The following is a 23932-nucleotide window of genomic DNA, read 5'->3' as shown; positions in this document are numbered from 1 at the left end:
ACTCTCATATTCCATGCAATAATTCTGGGAAAACAGATGCGTTTTCTTTTCTTGAACAGGAATGTTTTTCTATGCTTTTTCACACTTCCCACTATTATCTAGGGCCATTCTGCCAATTCAGATTCAGTGGTGCCTGGCTTTGCATTAAGTTAAGCTGTCCCTCTCCCTGTCTTCTTCACAGAACCTAAAAATGAGGAAGAACGTATACTCCATATGTTGAATATCCACAGGCAACTGAGGTACTACTGTCTTGACAGAACAAAATTTTTCAGGACTTCTAACCAGTTGTTAATTTCTTGTAAATGTAAGGAAAAAAACAGTTGTTTTATGCTATTACTTCTTCTTATACTCACCCCAGCAACATTCCAGGCAGGGTCAAGGCTCACCCTGCCGGAGCCTTGGCTTCTTCTGTGGCTTTTTGGAAAGGGTTGAATGGTGTAAGTAACAACTTCTGTGTACACTTCTGCAAAGCAATATAAACTGAACTCTTTCATGTCTAGGACAGGCCTTGCAGGACTATTATCCTGGGACTCGGACCCTCATCCTTCTTCCTCCCAGTCAGTGTACACTATGGTAATCTACCTGTATACCTGAGGCTACTGCAGCAGTGATCAAATGAAGTACAGTTGTGTAAGTAAACTTAATATATCAGTAGATGTTCAAATGATCACTGCTGCAGTAATTGCTCCCTCCATCCCCCTTATATTTTGTATGTCTTTATGCCAGGGTGTGGACTTTTTATTGTTATGCTCCTAGCATTGTCATATCTGGGCTTTAACCTCCCCTCTGTGTTGGCATGAAAGCTCTGAAGGGCTTGGTTCCCAAACTTAAATGGCTTATGTGTGTGGAAGGTGTCCTGAAAGCTTTGGAAGATGGCCTGTTGTATCCTGTATAGCAAACAACCTACATAGCTAAGGCTACTGCATCAGTGATCATTCAAACATCTACTGTTATAGGTTAAGTACTAGAATAGCTGCCCTTGAGGACCATTTTAAGCCTAACCAATTTCCCTTTCTCTGCTCGAAGTAAGTTAATCCCATTTGGTTATAGATTGGCTTTACCCATCCCATGATTAATAATTATATATTACCCCGAATTAAAGTAATGGGGATCATGGAATAAAACATTTAGGAGCTGCATCTGTCCATTAGTAGTAGAGGGAGTAGTCCTGTAGTAAATTTTCTGTTTCCAATCCATAGATCTAAGTTGTGCTTGAATATGGACACTTTGTTTTATGTGGATGGAGAGTCTGTTCGACAGCAGCAGTAGTTTCTTCTTGAAGATACATTTGTCCTTCCAAACCATTTTGTTGATGTTGCAGAAGAGGTTTAGATCTGTATTTCTGATGCCATTTGACTTGCTAATGTGCAGTAAATCCATGAGTAATGGGTCAGAGGATGCCTTGTATGCTAGACACAAGTCAACACTTATCAGTTTGTAGGATACCGAGTTTTGTGACAAGACGTTGAATCTGTCCATGTATGACATGTTGCTTATGTCTTGTATCCTTTTAGCAAAGTATCTATGTGGGCATTTCAGTTGCTTGTCTGTGGACAGATATATGCCAGTGATGGTCAGATGAGGGCTGAGAAAAGGGGGACAATTATATTTATTTTACATTTGTTAACTGGGATAGTCCAACTGGGTGTGAGCCCATTTTCAGCGGAGGCCCAGGTAGAAAAGCTTCAATAGTACAATTTACATAGGTATTAATGTAAAGTATAAATACATTGATGTGAGAAGAAAAATACAACTGTGCAACTGGTTTCTAGGTAGAGCAGTAACAATTGTGAGAATAATCAATAGTACAATGAGAAATAGACATCATAAAAATGTTGTTGATGTAGGCAAGAATTATTTAAGTGAAAAGATTAACTTTGTATAAATAGAGAAGGAGGAAGGAGTTTAAGGAAGGGAGTACATAAGAAATGAAAGCGTAGATTCACAGGTTAGGTAAGATATATAAGGGGATTAGCCAGGGCTGATACAGGAGCAGATCCATTTGCTATATAGATGGCCTTTTAGGTGTTTCTTAAATTGAGTTTTATCTAATGCTTAAATGTGTTGGGGAATGTTGTTCTAAATTTTTGAAATGCAGTAGGAATAGAGGGAATCTCCAGCCTTGTTTTTTGCTTTTGGAGACTTGCAGAAGAGGGTTTTGTCAGTAGAACGGACTTGGCGAGTAGTTTTATATGGCTGGAGAAATTGTTGCAAGGCAGGTATTTTATCTTGGTGGTATACTAAGTTGTGGTTAAAAATGAGTTTGGTATAGATCAGATGTTGGGGAAGTTCTAACCACTTTAATTGTTGTAAGGAGGAACCAATGGTCCAACCTGTGTTGGGAGTTAGTGGCAAATTTGGCTATTTTGTTATAGCAAGATTCAGGTTTGGAAAGTTCAGTTTTGCTAAGTATGGTAAAGATAGGAGAAGCATAGAATAGAGTAGATAGGAGGTGACTTCTGGAGATGTCTTATCTGGCTTGGTTAGTAAGAAATGTCTTAATGCGGTAGAGAGAGCCAAGTCTGATGTGTTTTTTTGAATGGTTTGAGATATGTGAATATCAAATTTCAGTTCATCAATGATAACACCTAGTAGCTTAGTTTGAGAGGCGGCATTTATGTGTGTGCTGTTAGAGGAATGTATGTGGAAAGAGGTAGGAGGTATAGATGATTTGGTGGGGAGAAAAAGCATAAGCTTGGTTTTGCTATGGTTCAAAATAAGATTAGATTTGTTTCAACTTGTAGAAAGGATTGTTGTGTGATTTCCTGTAGCTGTGAAAAGGAGGGTGCATTACATGTAAGGGTCGAATCATCTGCATATTGAATAACTGAGGCTAGAAGAGTAGATTTATGTTATTGATTGGTGAATATATTAAAAAGGAGGGGGTCCTAATATGGAACCTTGTGGGACTCTAATATTAACAGGGAGTAGAGATGATAGTTCTCGTTTCCACCTGACAGTTTGTTGGTGTTTAGTTAGGTAACTATGGAACCATGATAGGGTCGAGTGATTGATATTCAAAGTGCATAGTTCTGACAATTTCTGATGTGAGACTGTGTCAAAGGCCTTAGCTAGGTTAAGGAAGATAGCAGAAACAAGTTTGTTTTGGTTTCTGTAATGATTCATGGTGTTCGTAAAACTTAGAAGGGTGTTTGTAGTGCTGTGGTGGGGGCGAAAACCATGTTGTTTAATAGGAGGTGATGTAGACGTTGGGAGTGAATGCATTTCTCGAGTATTTTAGAGAGGGGTGAAAGGATAGCAATTGCTCTGTAGTTTGTGGGTTCTGTGGAGTTTCCACCTTTGTGCAAGGGAGTGATGTAGGCCAACCACAGAGCCAGGAACAATCAATTGCCTCACCACATCAAAGGAATGTAAGATAACAGAACGGTATGGCAACAGAACCATGTAATGGTTAGTCAATAGTAAAATACAATTGTAAAGTGAACAATTTAAGCAATTATGCTATACAAGTGAGCATTCATATTGAAAGAAGGGGAGTTCCAGTATTGTGTATTCCCAGTAAACTAAACATAAAAGTGTTCAACTAGCACAATGGTAAAACATGACCATACACTGTGAACTGTTTCCTTTTAAGCTGTCAAGGATAGCCGTGATTATAGGGTTATAGTAAGAGCAGTCTGTAGCTCACTAAAGTGTAGGGCACGGTAGATGCTGCTTCAGTACAGTAGTAACGGCTGCAATTTAGAACAAGCATTAATGGTTGCTTTGGAGATCAACACGTGAGGAAGGAAGTAAGGACCTGCAATAAAAGAAAAAAAATATAAAAGACAGACCAGTATTACCATGCAAAATACTAGTAGAACATCTGTTACTAGTGACAGTAATAATATGTAAAAAAACATCCTTATAAATAGAAAAACATGAGTAAAACAACTGCACCACCTAACCCTCCAATGCTGTACTACTTTATGAAATACAAGACAAGTAGACTGTCAGTGCTATAGCTTTAAATGGTAGAGCACATCTTCAGCCAGAAAATATGCATATGAACATACATTAAACAAAGGCACAACTAGCTACTACAACTCATCTGTACATATAGTACATATTGATATAGATACTCTCATAATAGTACAGGGTAGAGCTGGTTGAAAATGCTTCAGAAAACAATTTCACTTACTAAGTGAGCACACTACTGGAGATACCAACAGCACTAATGTGTTTTAAAAATGGCTCAGTTTGCAGTATGGTCATTTAACAACTATGACTATCCGTGATTGGTAGAGAATCAGGTGGAGGCGGGGCAAGATTAAAAACAGAGGATAAAAGAAAAAAACAATAATGTACAGTTGTCAGTGTAGTTAGAGTGAGAAAGAGAATAAAACAATGAAAGAATGTTAGATACCTCATTCTAAATAATGGTAAATGCAGAAAAAGGACAATTGAAAGAGGGCGAACAGAACATCTATGACCAAGGATGACCACAGAGCCAGGAACAATCAATTGCCTCACAAGGGCTACAAGACAACAGAACAGTATGACAACAGAACCAGATAATGGTAAGTCAACAGTAAAATACAGTTGTAAAGTGACCAGTTTAAACAATTATGCTATACAAGTGAGCATTCATAGGGAAAGGAGGGGAGGGGTTCCAGTAGTGTGCATTCCTGGCAAGCTAAACATAGAAGTGAAATGACACTGGTACATCAATGATAAAGAATGCAGTACCAGAAGCTACAGGAGACTCAGGCTTTGGTATTATAAAGAAATGGGAAAATTCCAGGAAGAGAACTACTACCAATCCTTTTGCTATGGTAGGCAAAAAGAACATTATTTCAGATAATCCAGATGTACAGGACTTGTGTTCTAAACTTGAAAGATTGATTTTTAAAGAAACATCTACTTTCTATAATATTGGCAGTCTTGAAAGATATATTGAACTGGATATAACACCTAGAGGGTTAAGGTCTATTAAGAATCCATCAACACCATTTGACCTTACTAATGAAGTAGAAGTTAAATTTCATGAACGATGGATAGCAGCTGCACATCGGTGCAGTTTAGAATGGGTGTCAATTTTAATTGAAAGAGACAATATGAAAAAGACAAACTTGTAGTTGAAACTAAACAAGTTTGTGAACAACTGGTAAATATTACATCAAATTCTACATTAGAGAATTTCCTCTCAGGCATTAACACCAAATTAAATAGTTATGAAAAGATCTGGTAGAAAGAAAAAATCTAAATTAACTAGAGACATTAGAGACTATGACCACAAGAGGGCGTTTGTATTTCCTAGCTTTCAAAGAAACAGGAGAAAGAGTGTCTCTTTTCAAAAGGAAATCCTGCTTCAGAAAAATATGCCAGTAAGAACTTCCTGTCTGGTGAAAGTGGAGGGTCTTCATGGGAAGAAGATGACAGAGAAACTTTTCCTAGACTGCCAGTTGCAGCAAACCCAGAAGCATTTCATAAAACCTACTCAGAATCGAATGGACATTATACCAATACCAGGAAAAGGGGCTGGAACAATCCAGAACGCCAGAGAGACTCGGGCAATGGACAACATAAGAAAGGTAGATGGACATAACTTACATAGTAATTATGTTGTTAACTTGTCCAGTTATAAACTAGACAAGATAGAAATGTCTGTTTTAGAGAAGGGTTTAAAATTTGTACCCACATGCTTACCTAAAAAGTATGAGGTTAAAACTGAATTGTTCCAACTATGCCGAAAAATGCATTTAAAGGAACACTTCTTTAGATTAAATAAAGCAACTGAGTTAGACACTAACTGTGATGTTTTACTTGCAATAGATAGTGAAACAGAAAGTGAAGAAAGTTTTTATTCATGTGCATCGGGTAGTGAAGATGAAAACAATGCTTATGACTTATTAAATACACATATGCTTAAAGATAATAACTATTTTTTACCTCCATGTAAAAATTCTAATATAGTACGTTTTGAATCTCTACTGAATACAATGTTAGAAAAGGAAATAGAGGGCTTTATGAATAAAAAGCATACTTATAATCTAACAAAATTGGAATGGGAAAAGTTGCAACAACTGAGTAAAAACTGTAATATAGTTTTTAAACAAGCAGACAAAGGGGGAAAATTAGTTATATTAAATTCTCATGATTATTATAGTATGTGTATGCAACATCTAGATAACAACAATGTATATTGTAAAACTAACATTAATCAGCTATGTCAAGCAGAAAAGGATTTTGAAAAATTATTACAGAAAGGTGTGAGATTACACTATCTAAGTCAAATGGATATAAATAGAAAAATAAATGTAAAGAACAGAAAAATTGCAAAATTCTTTTGCTTACCTAAAATTCATAAAGATCTGAACCGACCACCTGGTCGGCCTATTGTGTCAGCTTTTGGATATTTTACTTATAATCTTTGCATCATGTTACATGAAATATTGATAAAGAAAGTTCTGTTGTTACCTTCTTATATACAAGATTCATATGATTTTCTAAGGAAAATAAAAGATATATATTGGGGTGAAAATATGTATTTTATTACGGTGGATGTAGAGAGTCTCTACACTAATATTTCCCATATTTTGGGCTTGGAAGCTATAAAATTTTTTTTTGAATGATAGTCCTAAAACATATTATGTCCTGGAACTGGTGGAATTCTGCTTGAAAAATAATTTTTTTGAATTTAATGGCACTGTTTATAGACAAGTTACAGGTACTGCTATGGGGGCAGCGTTTGCACCAGCCTATGCTAACCTGTTTATGGGGCTATTTGAAAATGAACATCTTTATAGGTTGCCTTTCTTTCAAAATAATGTTCTAAGGTATTTTAGATTTATTGATGACCTAATTTTCATTTGTCATGGGGATTGGGAGACATCAGATAATTTCATTGATGAATTAAATAATAACAGATTTGGTATAAAATTTAGTGACATACAAAAGGGAAATCAGGTTAATTTCTTGGATATTTCGCTTAGGGGCAATAATGGCTTTCCCATACATACTAGTATTCATAGAAAATTTGATGAAATAAGCTGGAAAATGTGGGGAGATAGTTGCCATCCCCCCCATACGTTGTCAGCCATCCCTATGGGGAATTTTTGAGAATAAAAAGACTCAATTCTGATATTAATATGGCTTTTAGGGAGGCCTATAAAGTGGCTGAGATATTTAAAAATAGAGGGTATAACCCAGATGATGTAGAAAATAGCTTGCATAGAGCCTTTAAACAGAGTAAGGGCACTACTAGACAAAATAACTATCAAAGGAGCAATAAATATGGGACTGAACAGGAGAGAATGTTTTTTGTTACAAAGTACACTAACTTCTCTATGATTGGTAATAAAATCATTATGGAATATTGGAATTTTATTAAAAAGATATAACATCACTGAAAAATATAAAATTAATGACATCATATAGAAAGGGGAAAAATATACAGGACTTTCTGATACACAGCATTTATAAAAAGCCTTGTACTAATGAATTAAATGTTGTGAAGAATTTGGGAACATTCCCTTGTGGAAAATGTGCTATATGTAAACATGTTGTAAATGAAGTGAATAAAATAAATGGCAAAATTTTTGTTACAAAAGGCAAATATACATGTATGAGCAAAGGTGTTGTGTATGTCATATTCTGTGATTGTAACAAATATTATATTGGAGAAACAAAAGAATGCTAGCAGATAGGATAAAAGAACATATTAGAGATGTTAAAAATAATAAAATTACTAGTCCTATTGCTGAACATTTTAACTCTGTGCACCATGGAAATATTGAGAATATAAAAGTGTCTGTTCTGGAACATGTTCCATTATATTATAATGATGTTGATAGGCAAAAAAATATGTTAAGACAAAAGGAATGCATTTTGATTATGAAATTTGGGACTTTGCATCCACATGGAATGAACAGAGAATGTAACTGGCAATGTCTTGTTTAAGACTATGACTTTAAATATATTTAAGCTATGTGATTTGATAGTTTAATTATGTAATTGATTGATTACTTGGTTTTTTGTATATATTGCAAGTGTTTTATGAGTTTTACTGTTTTACTCTGTAAAGGCTGTTGGCCGAGGCGCTAGAGAAGGAACTGTTCAACGAAATAAATTTTATTGGAAGGTAGAGCTGGGACTCACTGATAGTCTTTGTTGTTTATATATAAACATAGAAGTGTTCAACTAGCACAATGGTAAAACATGACTGTACACTGTAAACTGTTTCCTTTTGAGCCGTTAAGGATGGCCATGAGCAGGGTCGGCCTTAGGTCAAGTGGTGCCCTAGGCAAAAGGGCTCCACAGTACCCCTTCACACCATCTGGTGCCCCCATCTTAGTCTATTTCCACCATCCAGTTTACTGGAAAAGCAGCCCTGCTAGAGTGGCACCCTAGGCGGCTTATGCCTAAGGCCGGCTATGGCCGTGAGTATAGGGTTATAGTAAGAGCTGTTTGTACCTCACTAAAGTGTAGGGCACTGTAGATGCTGCTTCAGTTTGATAGTGACGGCTGCAATTTAGAACAAGCATTAATGGCTACTTTGGAGGTTAACAGGTGAGGAAAGAAGTAAGGATACTGTAAACTGTTTCCTTTTGAGGTGATAAGGATGGCTGTGAGTATAGAGATGTAGTAAGAGCTGTCTGTAGCTCACTAAAGTGTAGGGCACCGTAGATGCTTCTTCAGTACGATAGTGATGGTCGCAATTTAGAACAAGTGTTAATGGCTGCTTTGGAGGTTAGCAGGTGAGGAAAGAAGTAAGGACTGTGTGAGTACACTACTGGAGGTACCAACGGCACTAATGTCTTTAAAAAAAAAAAATCAACATTTAAATAAAAAAGACATCCCTATATCTAGACACAGTCCCCGTGTTTATAAGCTGTGCAGTATAAAAGGCTTTCTTGCAACTCTAGACAAGTGTGGGATCACTGTTTGCATAAGTTCCCAAATCCCAAACAACTGGGCCAGCTCTTGGGGGTGTATTGTCAATATGGTATTTCCCTGGGGTAGATGACATCCCAAAGGATACAGTAATGTATTTTTTATATTTGGTTTCAGATACTAGTAATTTGAGACAGACCTTCCTGCAGGATGACTAAGTCATTTGGGGATTCAGTGTCTTCGCCTAGCTTGCAGTCATCTGCAAACATAGTCAGCCAGAGCACTTTGGTATTGGCTTTTACTTCAGAAAAGTATCAGTAGGTTGTGGTACGTTTATGGTGTAGTATAAGTTTACTTACACAACTGTAATTTCCTTCTTCTGATGTACAATTGCCCTGTCTTGATAGTTATGCCAGGCTGTTTTATAATGAGCTTCAGAATGATCACAACTTCTGAGTTAGTAGACAGCAAAAGTACATTGGGCATGTTAGCCTTTTTTATGAGTTATAAGACTGGCAATTTCACAACAGTTTTGATGGAGCTGTAGCTTGACTTGAGTTTTTATGTTCTCCCAAATGCATGGCATAATGTATGCATTTTCTTGTTGGAGACTTGCATGAACATATGGGGGGATGGGGTGAGTTTAACTGACCTAAACTAACTAACTAAGCTAAGTGGAGTGTTACACGATTTCCAAGAGTAGAATGTACCAATGGTTAGACATAGAACTGTGCAAGCATGTTTTCTATCAGAAGCATAACCACTTTCACCACAAAACACAAAAAAATAACCAAATGTAATTTTTTATTAGTGTAAATGCTATTAAGGAGATATTGTATGGAAAAAAAATCTCCTTGCACAACTGCATGACACTGATTTTTTATGTTTTTTTTCTTTTCCCTTGGTTTTACAGAATAAGCTTATTGGCACTTTATGGTCTGATGTTGATGATGTAAGGGTCTTCAAAGAGCTAGATCTTCAGGACATAGAAAGGACATTCTCTGCTTATCAGAGACAGCAGGTAATGTGTATTTTTTTATTTTCATGGCAGATATGGGCCATTGAAGTCCTTTAGCAATTCAAAATGGTAGTCACGTCATGAAGTATGTGCGGTTTCCTCTGTGACATTCATTGTACACATGGATGTAGCTAAAGATGCTCCTATGATACTAGAGTGTGATACATTGTCTTCCTTCAGATGGAAATCGATTGAGTGGATGAGTATTCACAAATTCACCCTTGATTTGACTGGCCTAGCCCTCTTCAGAAAGGAGATCTGGATTAATAGTGGGTACTGGCAAAGAATAAATGGTTGCAGGGCTTGGTTGCCTTGCATTTCCTGTGATTTTGATAGTAGTTTTCTGTCTGGCATTTGGGCAGTTCTTAGTTCACTAGCCAGAGCTTAATCTTTGCAATCTGAGACTCCTGTTGCAAAAGTCGCGTTAAAGCATCCTGTGTTTATATTGACTCTTACCATTTTGTGCTGCTCAACTTAATGCTATATTTGTTTCATATCCATTTGCTTGCTGTTTTTTACAGATAAAACTACGGATGTTTCCCTTTTTACACAAATAAACGAGTTAAAAAAATATTACATTGCTTAGTTTAAATGTCTACCATACACTTTTACTGAAAAATGTGCAGCTTTGTGATTTTTTTTTTTTCTGAAGCTGTGCAACATTTCTGCTTCTTGAGATTCCTTAGCTAGCTTTGGCCAATGTAGCTTCATTAGGTGGGTTCAGCTGCCTTAAGAATTCAGTCTGAACAGGTGGCAAACCAGTTCAGACAGTCTGGTTGTTGGATAGGAGTGTTCCATATGTAACTGAAGTAGAATACGGTCAGAATTTTATTTTTGGTTAATATATAGTGTTTTGGACAGAATTTCACATAATCCCAGTTGACAAAAGTATCACTTAAATGAGAATATTTTTGTATTTCACTTGTATATGTTAGTCTGTCTGTTTCCTGTTAACCTTTAGAACAGTTTGAAAGGGGATCACATCTGAAATGAAGAGTTCAAGTGGGATACATAATGGCATAGGAAAAAAAATAGAGGTTAATAAAGAAGAAGGTGGCACACACTTTTTTTCCCTTTAAGTGCACAGTTTGTGAAATTGTCGCTAACGACACATTTTGTTTTCTGTAATCTATTTCTGTGCTTTGCCTGCCCTTTTCATATGGAAAAATTCTTGATTTCATTAGTTGCTTTCTCTCTCTTTCTGAAGAGCCAGCTTTTCACTTTTCATAGTCTGTCATCTTGAAGCCCTGACTGTGATCTTAAAGCTATCGACTGGGGTGCTGAAGGAGCCAGTGATGGAGGTTAGGGGAATGGATAACACAGTGGGAGAAAAGGAGCTTGATTCATTCTGTGACTGATGCCCAGCTAAGACAAGTAATTCAGCACGTGGAGTAAGACATGCAGGGCCCACCAGCCTGTATATAGCAATGTAGCATTTTGAGTTGTACACTGAAGCACACAGAAGTTATCATGCTGGCTTTGAAGTATCATATATGTCAGGCAGCTGTACGGATGTGTGGAATTAGGCCAGCAAAAAGTGTACTCCTTTATGGCTGTCTGCATGACATGTGGTATTGTCTTCATCAACAGTTGTTGAAGCAGTCATAGCAGTGGAAAACAAATGGGACTGAAGATCAGTAAGGGAATGAGCACATGGCTGGCATGCACAGAAGAAGACAAAGGACTGAGAAAAAAATTATATCCAGTGGTTGTATTTTATTTTCTTCCATCCGAGGAACAGTTTACCCATTCTGTCTATAAACTGGCATTACAGAATTAAAAATGTTTCTTTAATCTTTGAAGAACTGCGTCTACATGTGTATAATTTGAAATGTATAGTGAACAATCCTGACTTTTTAATGTTCTGGAATTATGGCATAGTAACTAAACAAGTGTGATAAGCATGAAGGCTGTTCTTTAGTATGACCCATGTACAAGGTTCACTTCAGCAGCTTGTAGCATTGAGGTTAGGTAGTGGCAGATGAATTTATTCTAAGAGAGAGCCGCTGAGCCTGCTTTCAAACAGAAAGAAAAATAGATTCCATTCTCTGTTTTTGCTGAAAGTGTGTAAGGGTAATTATAGCATTAAAAGATAGAGCCACTTAATGCTGAAATGGACAACACTGGGATTTTGTATCGGATGTTGCAAGCTTTGGTCTGTATCCTTTTGGTGTCCATGCCCCTACTTATAGTGCAAGTAAAGCTGCTTTGGAGCAGATGTTTTGTTGTGAATATGAGTGGAGTTTGAGAATGACCTTATAAAACCACTGTATCTCAGTTCTCAAGGGTCAGCTGGGCATTTCTTTGCATCATTGATGTAGTTTATATTTGGCTGATGGCTGGTTTTTATATATGTTTAAAGAATAGTAATGCTCAGTACTGATTTTGAAAAAGAGGAATTAAGAAGTTGATGAGTTCTTAAGGTGTAGCAGCCTTTAAACACAACCAGATTCAATGCACATATTCATAGGCAACCAAAAAAAAAAATGTAAAAGACTCCATTTCTGTTTCTGAATTCTGTAAGATGAGTCAAATTTATTACTCTAGGTAGACAGTTGGAGCAGGGCATTTCATTGCACCACTTTTGGCACAGGATAATTAGCAGTCTGGTTGCTGGGGAAGAAAAAAAAAAAGGAGTTGCGCAACCAGAAAATTGTCCCCTATTTTCAGCATGAGAGCTAGGACTAGTCATTGTTTTAAATGCTCCCCAGTGTAAACTAGAAGGCTGACACAATCAGCAGTTTTAAGTACACACACAAGCAGCTGGTGCCCAAGGAATCGAGTGTGTGAAAGTGCAGGCATGGTGCATTGCATGTTGTGGAAATTAAAGGCATAGTAAACGTCTTGTATTTGTAGGGTGACAGCTCTGGACTTACACAGCTCTCACCTTCCACCAGTCAGAGCAACGATATCATTGTCATCCTCATTAACTCCCTTTTTCCTCCTTCTGCTCTGGTGATCTCATTTTGTCTGTCCCACACTGTGCATCTCAAGCACTTCATCACCTCTAACTTCCTTATTTGCTCTGCCAAATTTTCTGTACGGTACAATACTACTGTATTGTCACTGTTGCACTTTACTTTTCGGTTTCTTTGGCATTCTTCTGTCACACAGTACCCCTGATGCTCTGTGTCAGTTGGCTGCAGCTCTTCTGGTTCTAGTTTGACGTCCTTATTCAAACTTCCCCTCTCCTCAGCCACCTCTCCCACCTACTGGAAGCTGTTAACCTCTTCCACTATTTTCCTTTCTGCCTCAGTTTTTCCATTTGTTTTATTTCCCCATTTGCTGTCATAATGACTGACTTGTTTGCATTCAGTTTCATACTGTGTGCCTTCAGTTTTACACTCCAGTCCCTCTACCATTTGCTGAAGTTCTTGTTTACATTGTCCCCTCCATTCTGTTTGCTAATGTAGTCTATCACCAGTATGAATAACAGTGGGACAGAGTTGAACCCTGATGCACACTCACTCTGACTGGGAAAAACCTCTCCGAGTCTAAGCACTGTTTGCACTGTTACTGGTCCTTGCACATACCCTGAACTAATTATACCTATGTTTTTGGGACTTCGGACCTTTCCAGGGTTGCCCAAATCAGCTCTCTTGAAACCTTGTTATATGCTTTCTCCAAGTCTAGGAATGCCCAGTTGAACTTTTTCCTCATGTCCAGCTTCTCTTCAACTATTTCACTGCAAACATCGGGTCAGTTGTGATGCATTATGATCTTTCATCTCCCATCTTTCTACTAATGTGTATATTTTGTTAATCACACTCTCCAGCAATTTCATGCACTGTGACAAAAGTTTGATACCCCTGTATTGCCCAAAGTTTTGAATGTTCCCTTTATTCTTCTACACTGGCATTAGAGTAATTCTTTGTCAGTCATTTGTGATTTGCCTTTCTCTCCATACTGCCTCAGTACCTTTTGGAGCTATTTCTCCCTAACTCACCCAACATCTTGATCATATCTCCTGTGACCTCATTTTTGCCTGCTACTTTCCCTGACTTCATTTTCCATAGTGCTGTTTTTACTACTACTAGGTTGAGCTGCTCTTCCTCTTTCATCATAGGCTGTGCCTGGGCAGTATGGCTTCTTCGTGGTTTTCTTCATTCTCAAACTCCTGGAAGTACTCCTTCCATCTGCCTTTGAAATCCTGTGACTGGTGAACAACTTGTTACTGGTATCCCTTATGTTGGGTGTCTAATGACGCTCGTCTTTATCTTTGTCTTAGCTCTGCAACCTGATAGTTTCTTTGTGCCATCTACTGAGTCGCTTTCCAGATGTTGATAGGAGTACCGTGATGCTTTGTTCTTTACTATTATGATTGTTCTCTTAGCCAACCAGTAATCTGTTTTAGCCTCACCATTCTTTTATAGCTCAGAATTTGGCCTCTACTCCTCCTTACTTGTAATAACTTCCTACACTTCTGCATTCCAGGACAAGCTTTCCTTATGTACCTTATTTCCATACCTGGCTCAGCTGTATATATGTTCTTTAGTTGCTGCAGTAGCTCTTTTGAGATGCTTCCAGTCCTATAAGTCCATCCATTTCCTAGGTTTCTAAAGCTCTGAGTATTTCCTTGAACTTGTGCTTTTGCACCTGTCTTCTTCCGGGTTGACCTTGGTGTCTTCAGACCACTGCTTGCAGCTGTTTGTGGCCACCGGTAGTATATGCTGTAGGATGACTGGTTTCACTGGTGGTGATTTTGCAATTGAATATTCTACCCCACTGCTGTCTCCTTAGTAGGAGGACGTGTACCTGAGTTGTATGTTGGCCACTGTTGTATGTGAGCTTGAGACTGTCTCTTGCTGAACTATGTGTTGGCCAACATAAAGTCGTTTGCTAGATAGAATTTTAGAATGGCCTCCACTTCTTTATTCCTGTTGCCCCACCCATGTGCAACCAGGCAGTACACGTATCCTGTTGTGTCTGTCCCGATATGAGCATTTGTGACCCCATTATCAACACCAGCTCATGTTGTCTTGCTTTATCTAGTAGGTCCTGCAACTGCTGCCAGTGTGCACTCTCTCCTTTGCTAGCACAACCGTTTTATTGGGTTTAGGCTGAGAATATCAATACTATCCTATCCTTACACTGGATTCTGATTACTTTGAGTCCATCAGAAAGTCTGATGACATCCCTCACAGTCTTCTGAAGACTCAACCCAATTTCCACACCATTTCTAGTCCGTCTTTCCCCTGGAAAGTCTCTGTATCCCAAGATAAGTTGCTTTGCTACACTGCCCTCCTATCTTGTCTCCTGGATACAGAGGATTTCCAGCCTCCTCCTTATCATCATATCATCCACTTCCCCTTCAGTGAACCTAGATTGAGTAAGTATAGCAATCTCTAGTTCATGTTTGACAGGTTGGTTGGTTTTATGTCCAGCTTTTACTCAACAGCATTATCCTAGGTAGTCCAAGCTGGACAACTCAACACCAGCCAGCCAGTACCTTATTTTCCCCCTTTGGCTGCTGAGCTTTCAAGTAGGCAGAAATGTACATCCCTCTCACCATTAGCATGGGTTCCTGGCATAGGTCCAATAGGTTGGGTCCTCCACCCACTTATCACTGGCAAAAATCCTTGTTCATATTTAGCTATATTAATCAATATGAACAAGTCGCCTAGAACTATTTTTTACATTGTTGACTAAGAACATTTCTGAGATGACAAAATGATGGATGATCTTACATGATTCGTTCTATCCATATCAACCTATAGGACCATTGGTTGTAGGCTATAGTCACTCTACACCTTTAAAAACTTTCCAAGATTTAAGCTCATCCCATTGTGTCCATAATGCACCATGGCTCACTGACTGCAGAGCTCATTTGCAGCGGCTACTCGGGCAGTAAGAAATGAACTCAAGCTGATTGTTAGCTTTATGTAATATTTTGCTGTATTTGAAGCTTTCTGGCAGTCTATTTTTCAAACATCATTTCAGGTCAGACTGTTATTGCATTCTTCTAATTTTTGAAGTATTTGATTACTTGATTGGCTCTCTATCTCTGGTTGACATTTGTTTTTGGTGCACTTTAGTTTTTCACAGTCTCATTCTATTATTGCTGCTGCTGTGTTTCCAGTTGGGAAGTTGTATAGATTGGGCTATGCTTTAGAATGTTGTGGCACTGTATAGCTGGCTCACTTGTCATGATTTTCATTATATGTAAACAGGCTAATCATGGAAAAGTCTGACAGTTCGAATGTGCCCTCAGGTGTTAAGTGAAAGAGATATGGACATAGTCCATCTTCAGGATGAGCACTTTTTTGTGTTTCTGTAAGGGTTGAGTACTTAAGACACTACAGGTGACATTTGTAGAAAATTTGGATCTAGGATTTGGGGAGAATAGACTTATTTTGAATGGCTTGCTGGGTAAAAATTCTGACTCTGATGATCCTGTAGTTTAATCCAGAGAGACTGCTAGGCAGTCTGCCCTGTTCCTGCTAAGTTTCCATGGGCTAAGCCTGTTTCTCCTGCTTTGGTAGATAACCTTTCATTTTTGGGGTCTCCTTGACTAAAGTAATGGTTTACTCTGAGCAAGAGAGTAAGTAGAATTTCCTTGGTTAAGTAAGTGGGTGCTGACTAAAATTCCTCCTTCAAGGTTATCTTCATCTTGTTCTCTGCATCCCTGCTATTCTGTCTTCAGTCTCATTGTTCACCTGGAGTGAAGTTTTTTGAGGACTTGGGTGAAGGCTAAGAAATGGGTGTCCTCTGTTTCCACAGTAGCAAGAGAAGGGTCCTTCTCATGTCCTCTATTACCATTGCCTCCTCTGACCCATGTTCCACCTCTGTTAGATTCAGGGACATTTCCCCACCCTCTCACAGGATGTTCTTCGTGTTTCACTGTTTCAGTCATCACAATTGGGTTATCTGCCTGCAGGTAGCCCTCAGTCGGCCCAAATATGAGTCTTGGGATTTCTGCAGCCGACACCATTACATCACCTTTTCTTGCCGAGTGGAGCCCGAAGCAGAAGCAGTTCACAAGTGCCGGTTGGCCGCTACCTGAAATTTTCGTTATTCAAGTTTCAAACCTGAAGTCTTCTAAAGCTAATTACCCCGTTGGGGATCCTTTTTTCTTGCTCTAACCAATGTCAGAAAAAGTTAACAATTGTCTTGCCTGTGGAAAGCAAATACCTCACAGAGATTTTTTTTCTTACTGCATCATCTGTTTGGGCCACGACCACGGACCACGATGTTCCTCACTGTAGGTTTTGTGCCTTGTTTAACGCCAGTACTATTCGTCGGGCTATCTTTTTGCTAAATTCTTTTGTGCTCGTTCTCCGTTTTCCAAAATGTGTTCCATAAGCCATCCGAGTGTCGATCTTCTGAAAAAATGTAAGGATAAAGACAGAGACAGACCACACAGGTCCAAAACTGCCAAGGACGCTTCTGTTCAGCTAGTCGCCAGTTCACCGTTACTTAGTGAGGTGTTTTCGCAGTCCCTGATACCCACTTCTACAGATTTGCAGGCCTCTGCTGAGACCCATTCAGAGTCCGGTATGCCATGAGTTGCTTCTGTGTCTATGGAACCTGCGGATGTCTCTCTACCTTGGATGGATCCGGAGCCGCTGTGCAGACACCGGCTTCTGAGGGTGTATTCTGACCTTCCAATGTTCACATTAAACAGACAGCTTCATTTTTTACTAAAAATACAGAGTTCGCACTACATCTAGAAAACCGATGACCAAAGCGCATGCTCCAGCTCCCTTGTCACAAAAACAAATGCTTAGAATTACTGAAGACCTTATAACTTTAATTATGGGAAGCCAGCCTTCACCCTCTAAAAGGCAAATAATAGATTTTCCTTCTGATTGTACAGACCATGAGTCCAATGACTCTGATCCCTCTGTTTAACAGGACATACCCTTATCTACCAATGAGGATTCAGATGCAGAGGATTCCATTCCCTCTGCCTCCCCTCCAGAGGATTTTTCTTTTGGTGAAACCTTGCATACTTTAAGAGAGCAATTCCACTGGGAATGCCAGGACTACCCTCAGTCCAAAAAGAGACTCAGAGAATTTTTAGACTTGCCCCAGCACAGGCCTCTAGCTATACCCACTGTCCTGGACATTGTAGATAATGTCTTCATGGAATCCAGTCTTGCTCCTGATACTTTACCAGCAGCTCCTAGAAAGCATGACAGGTACTGCAGAGTACCTGAATCTCACAAATTTCTCTTTAAGAATCCCACTGCGGATCCAGAGACTATTTCCCAGGGACCTAAAGGCATTAAGGCTACTACAGCCAAAACCCCTACCCCTTCGGAGTGGGATTCTAGAGCTTTAGACAGATGGGGTAAGAAGGTATATACTTCTGCAACTCTTGATATTAGGGCTTTGAATTTGCCAGTTTCACATGTTGAAGTACCAGCAGCATATTATGGAACTAATTAAACATAAAATGTTGTTGCTTCCAAATTTTGCAGAAAATAAAGATTTACAACAGCTAATGCATTCTGCAAACCAAGTTAGTAAACATACTTTGCAGTGTGGTTTTGATGCCTTAGAAGCATCTCGCAAGGCTGCTGTCACTGGGTCTGTACTGAGAAGGCATGCTTGGCTGAAGGAGCAAATCTTGCCAGACCATGTCAAAGCAAAATTACTAGATACACCCTGGAACTAAAACCATGGCAAATCGCACAGACCTCTTGTAAGTGTACCTCACCCAAATAGTACACGCAAGTAGAGTGCCCATCTGTAATGGACATCTTCTGGTTACATTTTGAGCACCTCTTAAAACCAGATTTAGACTTCTCTGACATACTTAGAAAATACACAACAACCACTTAACCAAAAAGTAAGCCTATCCAGCTAAGAATAAGAAGGCAGCTAATTTAAGACTGTAAGGAAGCAAAAATGAGCCTAACGGGCTAATTAAAGGGAGGCAGCTAACTTCAGACTGTAAAGAAGCCCTACAGGCTAATGAAAAGAAAAGGGCCAAAAAAACATCCAAAGCCTAACCGGCTAACAACAGAAAATGCATCAAAACTGCAAAGCCTAACTCTGCTTGGGATAGAGCTAGAAAAAGTGCCAAGCCCAACAAGAAAAGCTATCTGCTAACTATAAAAATCAGAAAACGGATTAAAGGGAACAGCCCATTCTAAATAACTATCTAACAACAGCAATAAACTTTTTGAAAATTTCTGACTGAAAAATACACAAAACTTCTCTCCGATGGTCAAGAGCTATAGAGAACACCTGATCAGTTGCAGCGACAAACTAGATCTGGGGAATGTAGTGGTGCATTGTGGGATATGGGTTTGGCCTCGAGCTTTGCTATTTGACCTAATTGGAGCCGATGGTCAGCTCCGAACCCATCAGTAATAATGAAGGCGAGAATAACAACTCACATGGAAACATTGTGGTAAGTACATAACTTCTTATTTCTTTCTCTTGTAGAGTAAATAAAATGAAGCTAGTGTTTTGGAAGACTTCTTTCTAATAATGTGCTTGATTTTATCCTGCCTATGTAGGAATGCAGGCAACAGTCTCAAATATTCGTGGAGACTTTATAGCATTACTGTTTTCTTTGAGACAGTCCCTAATGGATGCCTGTCAGTCAGCTTACTACGAAAATATAGATTCGCTCATGTCTAGCAATGCTGTCTAGGTCTGACTTTATGTTTTGGGTGGCTGTGCTTAAGATTGTTTTCCTCATGCAGATTGTAGACCTACCTTCAAGCTCATCTGTTTTATGGTACACATTCATAAAGGCAGTCTGGCCAGGGAATTCCCTGGAGTAAGAAGAATAAGTAACTGCAGCAGTTTCTTCTTGGCTATGCCAGGTGAATAGCCCCAATAATAATACATCCACACCATAAAACTGTGGACTGATAAGTATTGTTGTGGCCATTCCCTTTCAGAATTTAAATGCATCACTGAATGCATGCATATCACTTCTGAGTTAAGAATACTGTATACCCCATTTTTATGCTGTTTTCCAACAGTATTCATTGTAGCTCATTTGTTAAAGGGTAGCAGGAATTGTGCTCTTTTCTTTCAAAGTTACTTGAATTTTTCACTCAAAATATTATTTATTCAGATTTTTCAGATGTATGCTAGATAGTGCATGTCTGTGTTTATAATAATTTTCTGTTATCATTGTGGAAAGGGATCATACTACATCTAAAAGATCTGAGATTTGCATTTGTTGTTAATGCCAGATCACATTGTTTGATGACTGCTGAATTTGATGAACTTCAACCCTTTGAACTATCCTCAGAAGTCATATTTTTTTCTGAATGACTGTAAAGGATTTCCTCTCTCCCTTCCGTGAATGATTGATACTCAAAATTGTCATGCCCCAACGAAGGGATCTTTGGAGACTAGGAACAGAATGCTCTCCTTTGTTAACCTTCTGATAAAACAGTGAGTTTTGTGTGTCACTTTTTCCTGTACTGCTGATTACCATACAGGCAATGAATGGCTTGTCTCTGTAACCGGGTCTTTGTTGCAGCTCCTTGCCAAAGATCAGATGATCAGCTGCAGATTTTCCTTAGAGTTATTTTGTTGTATGACATTGGCCATACTAATTTGTAAGTTGGCACAGTCTCCATATAAAGGACCACCATCCACCAGTAAGCCATAGTAGGATCAAACTACCATTCTTCAAAATGCACCAATCCTGATATTTAACTGTGGACATCTCTTACAAGAAAAAGTTTGCCTTTAACTTCATGAAGCATGTCATATTTAACTTGTTAGAGGAAGAAGGTAGTTCTGTGCATTGTAAATGCTCAAGCCTCATTAGTCAGTGTTCAGACTAGAGCCTTATCTGAGGTTGTATAGGAGTCTATAACCAAAACTTGTGGGCTAAATGCTGTGTCCTTAAACTGGATGTGTAAGGACTTTTAAATTTTGTAGGTCATAAGATTTTCTAATAGAGAGAAAGAGAGACTTACACAGCCTACCAGCCATGGGTGCCCACAGGCAGGTGCAAGGGGGTACATTTTTACCCCCTCCCCCTGGATTTTGACTTAAAAAAAAGTAAACTTTAACTTTATTTAATGGGTTTGTGGCAAATGGAACCCATGTAGTGTTGCTTGTTTTTAACTTTCCTGGTTTGTATGGTTTGTGTCAAACATGATTGAACTGTCAGGATCAGTTCCTTGTCAGCTGATCCTGACAGTCCAATCACATTCTAAAAGCCTTCCAAAAGCCATGTTGCTAAGTTTGGGTTGCCAGATGCAGACGACATGGGGAAAAGTAATACGATCCTTGAAGAAACAAAGTGTATTTGCAGCTGTGTGTAAATTGCTAAGATCGGAAGATATGTTAAGCATAAGTGGACTTACATTTTACATGGGTAATTAGAATGCATTGCAACAGTAAGGCTGGTTGGGGTAAAATACTTTTGGTAACCCTACCATTTTATAATAGGAGGATGTTATTCTTAGCATGGCTGTAACCATTTGCTTAAATACCACAAAGGTATTTGTCTAATAGAAATTAAACTTTCTGTCAGTTGATGTTTAGCTTGACTTGACATTTGGACAGTTCCTCTCAACTCTCTGGTACTTGCCCGAAAATATCACTCCCCACCTTAAAATAGTATGGTACCATGAAGTTACAAATGGCTATTTTAAATTATTATTCCTTTGCCTCTCTGCTGCGATTGTGTCCTCAGCCTGCATCAGCATCACTGCTGTTGGTAACTCATTGAAAGCACTAGTGCTGTGACCGCGGTTATGTTTGTCAGGAGAGCTTGAGTCTTCAGTTAGACACTACCGGCAGTGTAATCATGAGTACTTTAGTCTTTATCACCAGATTTGTGCTTCTTTGTTTGCTTTATAACTCAAGGGGGTGAGAATCCTGCAGTGTCTTCACATATTTTCCTTTAATAACTACATGTTTCTCACCCTCATTGAAAAAAACGAGTTCTTCATGAACCTAGTAAGGAAAGCATCAAATGTTTCTCAGAATGCATTGAGGAATTGAGCACTTGATTTTCCATGGGTAATTTAAAAAATGTGTGTTTAAATACATTTTAAATTTTTGCAGAAAAATTCTGGATAAAGCCAAAAATAATAGGGGAAAATGGGCCAAAATCAGGGACTAAATTTAAATATTGCTTCTATAAAACTTGAGAGTAGATAGAATAATAGGTTTTTGCCTTAGCATGCATTTTCTGAAGGATGTAACCACCCAACTTGTAAACCTTCATTCTAGATGTTTGTCACTGTTAAAGTGACACCCAGACCCAATGTGCAAAATTGGGAAAAAGGAGTTGTGGATGGATGGATGATGAATTCATAAACAAATGGCTGTCATCATTTAGTGGTTGCAGTCCTCAAAGAATTAGCAGAAATCCACACAGTATGAGGAACAGACCAAAATATGGGGCAAAAATCTAGACTTTTTGTAAAATTCCAGATGGTTGAGAATTATGTACAATGCATGTCTACATCATTCCACACGGGAAGTTGCAGTGAGAGATATTGTTCTATAACATTGGTTATATATCTGTGTTGTCTTGTTTTTGAGATGTTAAAATTTGGAGGATGGTCAGTTATCATATAAGAATTCTCAAATCAGTTGTTTAGCTATTATTAGATCATTTGCTCAGGGAAAACCTTTAGATCTAAAAGTAAAGTGTTTTGATGGTTCAGCTGAATAATCAGAATCATGCTAGCAAAAAAAGGGACCGGGATTAGAAAAATGAGAATGCTGAAAATAACACATCAGCTATCTGATGTATATACAATTATTTATAAATAAGGGTCAAGGAGAGCAAAAGTAAACACTTATCAAAAATCTGAACTTTCTTCCCTGAATTAGGCTTTAAGACTTTCAGAATTACATTTCTATGCTTTAAAAGGTCAGATGTCCCTCTATATGACTTAGCTAGGTACAGGTGATTATGGGGACCTGGAGAAAATGTGCCATCTTCAGGTCCTGGCCAGCATTTGCAAATCTTTCAAGAGGCATACCACCTTCACATCAAACTTTGTTTGGCTATAGATAACACTAGTACTGAAACTGAAGAATGAAATTAAATTGGTAGCTCATCTGGTGCTGTTGATTTACCACCCTGGTACCTTTATCTGACATCTCCACTGACCGTTTTATGCTTGCTGGTTCGTGTTTACCACACAGTGCATGTGAATGCTAGGATGGATTCTGGCTTTTCCATACCCTAGACTTAACTGGATTAAGGGGTATCAGAAGAAAAATAAATGAATAAGTGAAAATACTAAGCCAGCTTCACAGTTAGTCATAGGCCTAAACTTACAATGTAATACATTCAGTTTTTGTTTTTAAAAATTACAGTTACCCAAAAACTTTCATTTTTTTTTTACATGAACGAGTCCAATATTACAGTTCCGTTGAAGTCTTATTTCGTAACACTATAAATCCACAGAGACACCATCAGCTTCTCTACTACAGTGTGGAGTGCAGCAGGAGTTTTTCATTACCCACACATGAACATATACCCTGGAGCTCTGGCAACTAGGTTTGCACACACCTGCAAAAAATCCTGCGGGGCCCATGCTACCTACTCCTACAATGAAATCCATTCCTTTTCAGTAAAGTATTGGAAACTGGTAATGTTACCAAAATATTTTCTAATTTTAGCATTGTAATGATTAAACAACGTTTCTAACTTTGAAGCCAACACTTTTAATTTTGAAGCTAAGACTTCACAGTTAGAACACTTATGAGAATCAGGTCTTCCCTGGTCAACCTATAGGAATGGAATGTAAGGCGAGGCAGAAAAGCCTTTGAATATGTTTTAGCTACCTAACATTGGAAAGTTGCTTAGTACAAGTTGTTTGTATCCTCTCACCCTTCATTTGTGTGATTTTATATATGTACACTGCAGCATAGTCCTTAATATATGGCTTCACAACTGACTTAAACGTGGAACCAGGACCTTGCTGTCCCTGTTAGACAATGTATGAAATATTGCTGTCATTGATTAGTAACACTACCTAGTAATACTGATTGTATGCCATTATGTCAAGAGTTTTGATGTTACTGCTGGACAAAATGTAGAGTTATTCATAGTACAGGAATAAAGGCTGTTGCAATTGCAATAATGAGGCACTGTATTCTTTAACGCATTGACAAGCACATTTTTCA

The 23932-nt window shown here is 38.5% G+C and overlaps 1 protein-coding gene across 4 annotated transcripts in view; it reads left to right on the top strand.

Moving 5' to 3' along the window:
- Positions 1-23932, top strand: part of DAAM1 (dishevelled associated activator of morphogenesis 1) — a 3124549-nt gene that overhangs the window by 2455975 nt on the left and 644642 nt on the right. For all 4 annotated transcript variants that reach the window (XM_044074460.1, XM_044074457.1, XM_044074458.1 and 1 more), the window contains one exon: positions 9749-9856. In XM_044074460.1, the coding sequence (XP_043930395.1) occupies positions 9749-9856 (108 nt within the window). The remainder of the gene's footprint in view (positions 1-9748; positions 9857-23932) is intronic.

This window comes from Protopterus annectens, chromosome 6.part0 (genome assembly GCF_019279795.1).
Source record: "Protopterus annectens isolate FY-2018-M chromosome 6.part0, PAN1.0, whole genome shotgun sequence".
Classification (NCBI taxonomy): Eukaryota; Metazoa; Chordata; order Ceratodontiformes; family Protopteridae; genus Protopterus; species Protopterus annectens.
This window is presented reverse-complemented; position numbering and strand designations above follow the sequence as displayed.